This window comes from Seriola lalandi, unplaced genomic scaffold (genome assembly GCF_002814215.2).
Source record: "Seriola lalandi dorsalis isolate HSWRI2012SDOR001 ecotype SW California unplaced genomic scaffold, Sedor1 jcf7180002054954, whole genome shotgun sequence".
In the NCBI taxonomy this organism is placed as follows: domain Eukaryota; kingdom Metazoa; phylum Chordata; class Actinopteri; order Carangiformes; family Carangidae; genus Seriola; species Seriola lalandi.
In genome coordinates, this window is record NW_019525505.1 from 1,707,364 (window position 1) to 1,717,344 (window position 9,981).

Here is a 9,981-nt window from a genome sequence, read left to right on the forward strand (position 1 = left end):
TGTAATGCAGGTACAGCTGAAGTTACACAAGTTGCTTATAATCAAAATACAGAAAAGATGCATTCAAGACAAACTGTAAAATGATCAAAGACAACACAAGAAATCTGAAATATCTTCTTGCTAAGAGGAAACAGACAGAGTCAGGTTTGGGGGAAGATGAAGTGGGTTATCTGATATTACCTGTGGTCTGTTTGAGTAAAGCTTGTCCATTCTTGATGGCCTGGTCCACTGTCTTCTTCCGGCTCAGGATCTCTTCATTTAGAGACTGAGGGAAGAAACAGAGATAACAGTTTCCCTTTGTGCTACAAAAATTCAATCTTAACTACAATGTGCACATTGTTGGGAACACTTCAAATACGTTCTAGTGATAAAACTGCACCCAGTGTGTTTCAAATCTTTTCTTCATGCCCATAAGAAAAAATATTACATTATCAAATTACATTTTCAAAAAACAAAGTTCCTAAGAACTGTCATGTCTAATGAGCTGAAGGACCTTAGTTGTCATTCATTGTGTTGATGAGGTCGTACCAGAGTGAGTTTGTGCTGCTCGGCCAGCAGCTGAGGCTGGTAGCTCTGCACAGAGACCTGAGCCAGTCTCTGAGCCACCTCTGCAAGCCAGTTCAGCACCTCTACCTCCTCCTCCCCAAACAGCTGAGCGTTGGCCAGCGCCTGCTCCAACAGGCCTGCCCGCCTGGAGCACCAATCAGCGAGCTCCGAGTGACCTGACCTCACCGCCCCCACGCGCTCGCTCAACCAATCGCGGTCTGCCGCGCAACTGAGCGGCGTCAGCGATTGGCTGAGGGCCTCGAGGTGGTCAACCTCGGCTTCTCGTGAGGACACGTCATCTTGGAGCGCCTGGGAAGTGCATGTGTGTTTTTGTTTGGTTGTGTGAGTGTGAGTGTGTGTGTGAGTGTGTGTGTGAGAGAGAGAGTGAGTGCGTGTGTGAGTGTGTGTGTGTGTGTAATGGGAAGATGAAGGGATGTTGGATAAGAAAAGCAAAACAACAGAAAAACAGATGGATAAAAACTCAAAATATGAGCATGCAAATGACAAATCATAGAACAACAGGAAATCATAAACATCAATGATGAATGAGAAAAACAACTTAAAAACTTGACACAACTGAAATGAAAACAAGTAACTCAACTTGACAAGAATAAATCAAGACATGGACTTGTAAGAAGACGTGTTTGGGTTGTAAATAAACGCTCTGTGACTCTTGTGCCGTATTGTTCTTCTTCCAGCACTGAGTTACATCATGGTGGGATAGTACCTTGTGCTTGGTGATCTGCTGCGTGATCTTGGCCGTCTGGGTTCCCATGGGCTCGGCGGAGCTCAGGCGTCTCTCGGTGGTGCTCAGCCATTCTCCCAGTGGCTCCAGGGCTTCATGGAACTGAAGAGCCAGAACCTGCAGCTCCTCCAATTGCCTCTGCCTGAGGGACGAGAGCGGGGGTGGGGGCGGGGGCGGGGGCAAAGATACCAAGAGATGAAGTGGAGGAGGCAGAGAGCTTTTATTGGCATTTTATTGCTTTCGCTCTTCAAATTGGGCCTGATTTTGTGTCATACAGCTGTCACGTTTATTGTAAACACAGTTCATTAAATATTTATGAGATTTTCATGATGATATTATTAAATATTAAAGAATTTCATAAAGTGTATTATTTGTGTTGGAGACAGAGAGAAAGCGCGCTTTGTGGGTCAGTGACAAGCAAAGCATCTCACAGTGTATATACAGATAGCAGAGGTGTGTGTGTGTTATTGTTTATAGAAGTGTGGTGTTTTTATATCACAGCCATGAAAGTGTTGTAAACATTTTAAATGATGTTTCCTCTTTTCATGAACACACAGATCTGCTCTGTTGCTGTGTTCTGCATGTGTGTTGTAAAAGAAACTCTACTTTCCCTGGTGAACAGAATCTCCTCTGAAATGACTTGTCGACCACAGAAACCAATAGTAATGATACAATTCTTTCTTTAAATATAGAGGAGTTGTACAGAGCCACCCAGAGATGAAATGAGAAAACAGGAAATAACCACAAGACAACATGCTGTTGAGGTAAACCACTGATTACTTTCCCCAACCACATGTTCACAGCTAGACAGATCTGTCACGTTCTGTTTCTGTGATTTTATCTGTGCTGAAAGGACACAATGGACAGATCTGATGTTTTTAAAGTGTCTAAATTATCTGAAGAGATTCTCAGGGAGGCTGCGAGTGCCATACGATACCTCAGTAATTACAGGGAATAAGTACAGGGAAATTCCTCTTTCTTTTCTCAGTCCTCAGGGAGGTCAGAGATCAACTTAGAGACCCAGGTCCTCCCCACCCTGAAAACCCCCTGCATTGTAAAGGAGACTGACCTGCCGCTGGCCTTGTCCAGCAGGTCAGTCCATCTCTCTGCCAGACTGTGGAGCTGAGTCTGGATCTTCTCTCGGTCCTGAGTGTCCGCCGTGGCCGCGATCCGCTCTCCTTCAGCGCGGATCATCTCCACCGTCGGCCGGCGGTCATCTAACAATCTCTGGAGCAGCTGGAGGAAGAGAAATATATAATATTTAGTCTAACATAACACAATTAGATGTAACAACAACACAAACCGCAGCCTCACTAATGACTATTAAATTAAATCAACAACGCTCTCAAAAATGATAACCTTCATAAAGTCAGGATTTATTGCAGAGTTGTTGAGTTAGACTGAATTAGTTTAGCGAGGTGCACCTAATAAAGTGTTGACTGAGTGTACATTGCCTAATTAAATTTGATAGAAATCTATTTTTCTGTCAACACATCTACACAAATTTAAGATCTAATCCCTCTATGTTTGCAAATAGAAGCGATGTTTACACAAATCAGAAAATGTGCTTTGGAAAAATAAGTCATCTCTGCTCTAACAAGGCAGAATAATTCTTTTCTTTACTGCATTAGTGTCTGAGGCATGGAATACGTTCACTGTTTGGGAGAATTTATCATTTTGCTAAAACAAAAGTTGACACGTTTTCCATTGCCAACCTTCTCTCCCTTTTTACAGGAGCTCAAACAAAACTCATCAATAATTAGCTCGTTAAACCTTTTATCAATGTGGCATCAAAGGACTCAGGTAAGTGCATATCTTTTAAAAATTCAGTTTTACTTATGAATTATTAAACATTTAATTAGAGTAGGTGCAACCTTTTAAAAGTTAGATACAACAACAAACTTTTATTCACCTTACAAAAAAACAACACGCATTAAACAGACTTCCTTCCCTCTCTCTCTGCTTCGAGTTCAGCTCTTCTCCACAGTTTAATCTCTTTTTCAGCCAAACGCCGACAACGCTCTCCGTCACGGATGTAAACACGTGTGATTGATTGCTGGCCAAGACTACAGCACTCTTATGTGCACAAACACAGGAAGTGTATGTTGGATAAACAGGGAAAACTGTGAGTGTGTCTGAAAACAATACAAATCCACCATACGTGCGTGTGTGTGTGTGTGTGTGTGTGTGTGTGTGTCTGTTTTTATGCCAGTCTGACTGGCAGACGGTCAACTGGGACCGTTCGGATGCCAGGCAGACGGATCATTGAGTGTGTGTATGTGTGTTTGTGTGTGTACTTGTCATTCAAATATCTATTGTTAGTGGTTAAAGGACACTGAGGACAACTGAATTAAATCAACCTGTCTGACAGATAGAAGAATGTTTCTCACAACAATGTTTGGAAAATAAAATAATCTAGAAAAATGGAAAGTTAAAATTCAAATCCACTCAATTTATTCCGACAGGACACTTCAAAGACAGAAGGAAGTGGGAGGCAGAAGCTAAGAGCTTAATGATCAGCGCTTCAAATCCCCAACATGGAAAATATGAGCAGACTGAAAAACACACATCAGAATGTGCCCTCACTGCCCTGAAGAGAGACATTTAAGCTGCTTTAAGTGCATCTCACTGTTCTCTGTTGATACCGTTTCATTGCGTTATTACACGTGAAAGTGGATTTTATTTTACACCTTGTCGTCCTTTGTCGTACCTTTTGTTCTTGGATCTGGGCCTTGACCACACGGTACTCGGCAGAGGGAGGTTTCTGATTGGCCACCAGCTCCTCTGTGTCGCTCAGCCAGCTTAGCAGAGGCTCCAGAGCATCCTGGAATTTCCCACAATGCAACAAGGCCTCCTGCAGTTGGGCGATCCGCTCTGCCACCTGAGAACAGGAGAGTAAAACCCAAAGCTTGAAACTGCGAGAAACAGGAGGCGCGGTGCTGTTCTCTGTTTTATACATCAGTGTTACATGTCTCCAGGTGTTGCACGGGTGTCAAGCCGTACCCGCTTGTTGAGGGAGTTCCATCGGAGGTTGGTTGTCTCCAGGTCGTGCTCCAGCGCCTGGGTGTCGGTGTGTTTTGCGGCGCTCTGGATCAGACCCTGACCCACTGCGTTGACGTGCTGCAGCTTGGGTTGAATGCTGTCCACCTGTTCTCTCTCCACAGCCTGGCAGACGGAAACAGACAGACAGGGGACGTCATTAATTGATCGGCTGACTCACTCATTGTATCATTAAAGAACGAATAAAAGGCAAGAGAAGAAGAAGTATGCATGAGGAGAAAGTACAGGAATACACCAGTCAGCGGTCAGAAATACACCACACATTCAATCTGCGTGACGACAAATGGGAGTGAATTGTCCCACATTACGTTCCTACATATAGAAGCGAGTGGATATTAGGAGGTGAAAGACAGACAGAGGGATGTGCAGAGATAAGAGAGGAGTGGGAGACAGGAAGGGGGCTGGAGAAGTGAGGGTGGAGGGAGGAGGAAAAAAGAGGAGGGGGAGAAAGGGGATTATGGGGATTAGAGGGCTTGACGAGTAAGGGGCTAGCTGCAAAAGGCTGAGTCGACAGCACACACACATTGTAGAGTACACTAACACACTGCATGGGTGCACACAACCTTCACTTAATCACACACAAGCAGACACACAGACCTACACTAGCACACGCACAACTTCACTTGTCTGGCCACATTACTCACACACACACGTCACAGCGGAGGGCTGGAGCCATCTTGTGATGACAATAGAAGCAGCCATCCGACAGTAAACACAACCAGACTTGACTTCCCTGGACGAAAAAGAGCAAGCAGCAGCCAACACAGCTCCTCTCTCACAGTAAATCTGTGTCGCTACTGTATCCAAAAACACACAGCAGAGCTTCTCAAAGCTCGGTCCGGGGCCCTACTGGGGTCGTTGGGGAGATTGTGGAGGTCCAAATTGACTCAAAGGACTATTAATATTCATACATACAAAAATTCATCTATTATCATTATTAAGAATCAATAAGTCATTTATCGAGTAAGAATACCACGTATCCGCTGGTTCTAGCTTCATGAATGTAAGAATTTGCTGCTTTTCTCCATTTTATTTAATCATGAATTGAAAATATTTGTTTTTTTTGCAAAAGTGATAGCTCTTTCATAACATCACTTATGACACTTTGTATATCTGTCATTTTGTGGATTAAGTGATCAATAGAGAAATCTATAAAAATGATGAGTTACAGCACAAGTCAATACTAAGGCCCTGTTACCAAACGGTATCACTTCTTCAACTTTACTTTATTTCATAATCTCTGACCTATAAAATGTTTTTCTAGTCTGGTTTGTTCATGTTGTTTTTCTAACGGGGTAAACAGTCTGGTTTTCACTAGACTTGTTCTTGCTGAGAGGAAAAACAACCCCAAACCAACAGCTAATGCAATAAATGTCAGAAAATAAAGTTATGCTAAATTCCTGTAAACCATCCTGATGTATTCAACAATTTGCCAAATCCACAAAACAACTTTCACAATTTCACGACGGGATTTCACCAACTCCCTGACCGAAGGGAAGACTGTAAACCACCACCAGGGAAATTCTTTTCATTTGGTCATTTCTGGGTAAAATTCCCATCTAATGGGGGTCTCTGGCAACAATGCGGTAGGTCGCTGACATGAAAACCTTTGAGAAGTCTTGACATTCAGAATAGGCCCACAGAGGGAGAATTGGGGCTGGTGGTTTGTGATGCTGCGGCAGCCAAACCCCAATGGCCACACAAAGAGACAGAGTAACACACATGTATACACACACACACACACACAAATAACCAGACACACACATCCACGACACACACACGATTTTGGTAAATCCAAAGCCTGGGGAAAAATAGCTGGTGTGACATTACTGGGTGGGGGTGGGGGGGTGGGGGTGTGCAGGCAAAGTGAAGGAGAGGGAAAATGGGAAAATGAGGGTTTGGGTTTCAGTGTAATACCACTATGGCCTGGAAGAGAATCACAAAAAAGCTTCAACACTCTTGGGTGTCCAACACTGAAATAATCACAACCCACTGCACAAATCCAGCAGAAATAAAAACATCTGAAAAATTCATTTTCACCACAAAACGTAAAAGATGTTCATGTGAAAATATCTTGTTTCATGTTCCATCAAATCCCACCTACAACGTCCAACACAGAACCAGCTGACAGAGTAGTGGGGGATCTCAAAGGGGACCGGTGGACTGGAGAGTCCACATGTTTCAGCAAGTTCAAGACAAAAATGAAGCAGAGCCAGAGCATCACCAGTGAGAAACAGAAGTGTTTGACATTATATTTAAGTGCAGAATGAGTGTGAATGAGTGCTTTTCCTCCATCACTATTCAGAACACATTTGTCTGTATTTAAAAGCTTTAAAGCTTTTATGATGTGCTGTGGATGTTTACAGACCCGCTGACTTAATGCTGGAGTTACTCTTGTCGATGGAAGTGGTTGAGCTGGAACGTGTTTCTGAGTCTCTGCAGTGGGTCATAATCAAAGGCTTTACAGGTTTCTGCTCATCTGGTTTAAATATGGCATCAAACTGCAGGTTACCCACGCCAAGGCTGTGTGTGTTTGTGTGTTTGTGTGCGTGTAGTGTGCAGAAGTGTAAATCAACGTGCGTAATTATGTGTGTGAAAAGAAATGATTAAGTGCTCCACAGGTATGAATCTGTGTGCAAGATTATATATGAATGAGCAATGTGTATGTGTGTGTGTGTGTGTGTGCATGTTCCTGTCCAGCTTGGACACAGCTGTGTTGTGGTGATGGGCGTCATAGCTGCTTGGAACAGGAAGTCTGTCGGCCAGAACAACAATGACTGTAGCCATGACCCACTCCACCCTGCGCCTGGTGTGTGTGTGTGTGTGTGTGTGTGTGTGTGTGTGTGTGTCAGAGATAGAGGGGAACAGAAAAGGAAAAAAACAGGGAAAGTAGAGCCATTCATCACCTAAACATACACTGGGATGTATCTAAACATGTTATAGGTTCTCCCTCCTCTTCTTCTTTCTTGTGTCACTCTCTATGTGTTTTTTTTTTTCCTGTCTTGGTTTCACTCGCCCTCTCTGCTCTTCCTCTCTCTCTCCAGCTCAGAGTGGTTGAATCCAGCAAAGCAGAGCTCTGGAAAATGTCCCACATACTTGTCATTCCTCCCCACCTCAGCCAGCACGCAGCAACACACGCACACACTCTTGACTGAGCTAACTTAACTATCGCTACCAGGCTTGTCATCCTTCTGCCTCCTCCTCCTCCTCCTCCTCCTCTACCTCTCATCATGTCATCGCTCATCCCTCTACCTCTTCTCTTTCCTCTTGCTCCCCCGACCACAGCTGCCTCCTCTTTTCCTCCCATCATTCTCTTTCGTCCTGCTCCGTGTGGACCGCAAACCCACACTGGCTTTCTCACTTCAGCCGCAGATCAGTGTGGACAGGCGACAACACCGGGATGAAAGTAGATCTGACTGAAGCCGGGGAAGGGATGTGAGAGCCTGATACCGGCTGGTTACACTGTCATCAGTTAGGAAGCTGGTGAAATGCTAGAGATGATGAAAGTCAACAGTTTTCTTGAAGAAACGCAGAAATTTTCAAGAGCACAGATTTTTGTCTCATTATAAGAGTCAGGCGTCGGTTAAATTCAGATAAGTTTGGCCAATTTTGTCCTTTTCAGTCTGACGAGTCTGACATTTCATGAGTTTGATACTTTCCCGGTTTGACAAAAACATTTAGATCAACATCCAAAAACTCATGAGAGGAGAAGCTGGGACACTGAAATGTCTGATTGAGGTGAAGATGCAGAAAAACTGTGAAAACATCCAACTCGTCACACAAGTGTTTGGACAAGATCAACAGAAATCAATCAACTACTGTGGGTTTAGTCAAATAAAATATACATAGATATACATAATCTTGGCTTTTTAGTGAGCACCTTCCACTGTTTTCGGACTTTTTACAGACAAAACAACAAATCAAGAAAAAAAGCAGCAGATTAATCGATAAGGAAAATGCAGCCGGAAATTAAAGCCTCTGAAAATGTGGTTTAAAAACACTAATACAGAAATCTGTTTTGTGAAATGTGACTTTCTGATGGATTATTTTGTACTTATGTAGCATGTTTTCATGGCTTTGACCATGAGCAGCATCAGTCATGGCTTCATTAAGTGTGACGACCACAGGCTTCTCATGAAATGCCAACAGTTCTCCCACTGGTGGCAAATCAGGTCAAAGATGGTGAATGAAAGTGAAAGCACATGATTGTGAGGCTTCATGTAACAACATACATGCAGGTTAAACATGTGACCTTAAGTCTAGGGAATTTACAAAAGAGCAAACTTCTTCTTTTGAATCTGTGAGGAGAGTGTGTGTGTACTGTATGTCTGCTGAACGTGAACACATGTGTGGATGCTCTATATTTAGCCGTCATCTGTCAAGCTAATAACGCTGAGGTGAGGGCTGGCTGGGCTGATGGCGTTTGTCCAAAATATCACTCAAGGACGATCAATTTCTTGATCAGGACAGATGAGGAACATGTAGCATAAAGGCAGAACTCTACTAATAAACACACAGAGACGCAGCAGCTGCCCTTTAGCTGCTGTGTGTCTGTTGAAATAAATACAAGAAAATAAACGGAGGAAGAAAACCTGCTTTGGAAATCTGAGAGCGTCCACAACTTGTGTCTGGGAAAAAAAGAAAAAAAAATAAAGAAAAAAAACAGAACATGCATGATGTTGTTCGTTTTCAAAGCGTTAAAGTCGTTCTGCTCTGAACTGTGTCCTCTCCTTTCATCCTCCTTTCCCTTCATAACTGATTTCCATAACCACATGATCGGTCTGCTTCATGAGAAGAGCTGGTGGTCATATCAGAAATATGTTGCCTCTACAGCTGCACTCATGCCACGGCTGAAAAGACTTAAAAATAAAACTGGTATGTGATGAAGAAGAAAGACAGGAACAGAGACCTTCTCTTAGAAATGAAACATGGCAGCCATCGCACTTCAGTCCAACCAGTAATAACATAGCTATCAGCCTGTCCCACACCTCCTCCCTCACCCCTCTCTCCCTCTCTTCCTGCCTCTGCCTTCGTCTCTCGCTCTCTTCCTGTCTTTCAACCCTCATCCTTCCTCACTCCTCCTTTCTCTTTCAGTGGAACGAGGAACGAGGGGAGGAAGGAAACGGTAGAAATCTGTTTCCAAACTAACCTCGATGGGGGAGAACGATTTCCCCGGGAGAAGCTTCGCTTTAAGCCACAGACTGACCAACCTCCGACACAGGGATAGAGAGGTTAATGGGTTAATAAATCCCATTTGAAAACAGAGTCCTTATTTGAACATCAACATACGGACACAAATCTCATGCAAATGTGGCCTGCAGTCAAATCATGCTGGCTTAAACCTTACTATCCTCTTTTTCTTCCCCTTTATTTTCCCACCATCAGTTCTTTTTCTCTTTTAGGGATTCATTTTTCACAACACGCACATCATTTTCCTTTATTCACAGAGAACTGTTTTTCCACATATTTGTGGGATTTTCGTGCTGCTAATCAACTCCCTGTGAGACGGACAAAGAGAGAGTAATATATGATTTTCTTTTCTTTTTTTTGGTTTTTGGATTCTTGGAAACATATTCATATCTAACAGGAGACCACTGCTCCACCGTTTTTAAGAGCTCTATTGTCTTGCT

The 9,981-nt window shown here is 43.4% G+C and overlaps 1 protein-coding gene across 19 annotated transcripts in view; it reads right to left on the reverse strand.

The window, feature by feature from the left end:
- Positions 1-9,981, reverse strand: part of macf1a (microtubule actin crosslinking factor 1a) — a 233,408-nt gene that overhangs the window by 26,893 nt on the left and 196,534 nt on the right. For all 19 annotated transcript variants that reach the window (XM_087170610.1, XM_087170598.1, XM_087170605.1 and 16 more), the window contains 6 exons: positions 4,295-4,456; positions 4,002-4,172; positions 2,361-2,527; positions 1,274-1,433; positions 529-855; positions 181-265 (listed from right to left, as the gene is read on the reverse strand). In XM_087170610.1, the coding sequence (XP_087026736.1) occupies positions 181-265; positions 529-855; positions 1,274-1,433; positions 2,361-2,527; positions 4,002-4,172; positions 4,295-4,456 (1,072 nt within the window). The remainder of the gene's footprint in view (positions 1-180; positions 266-528; positions 856-1,273; positions 1,434-2,360; positions 2,528-4,001; positions 4,173-4,294; positions 4,457-9,981) is intronic.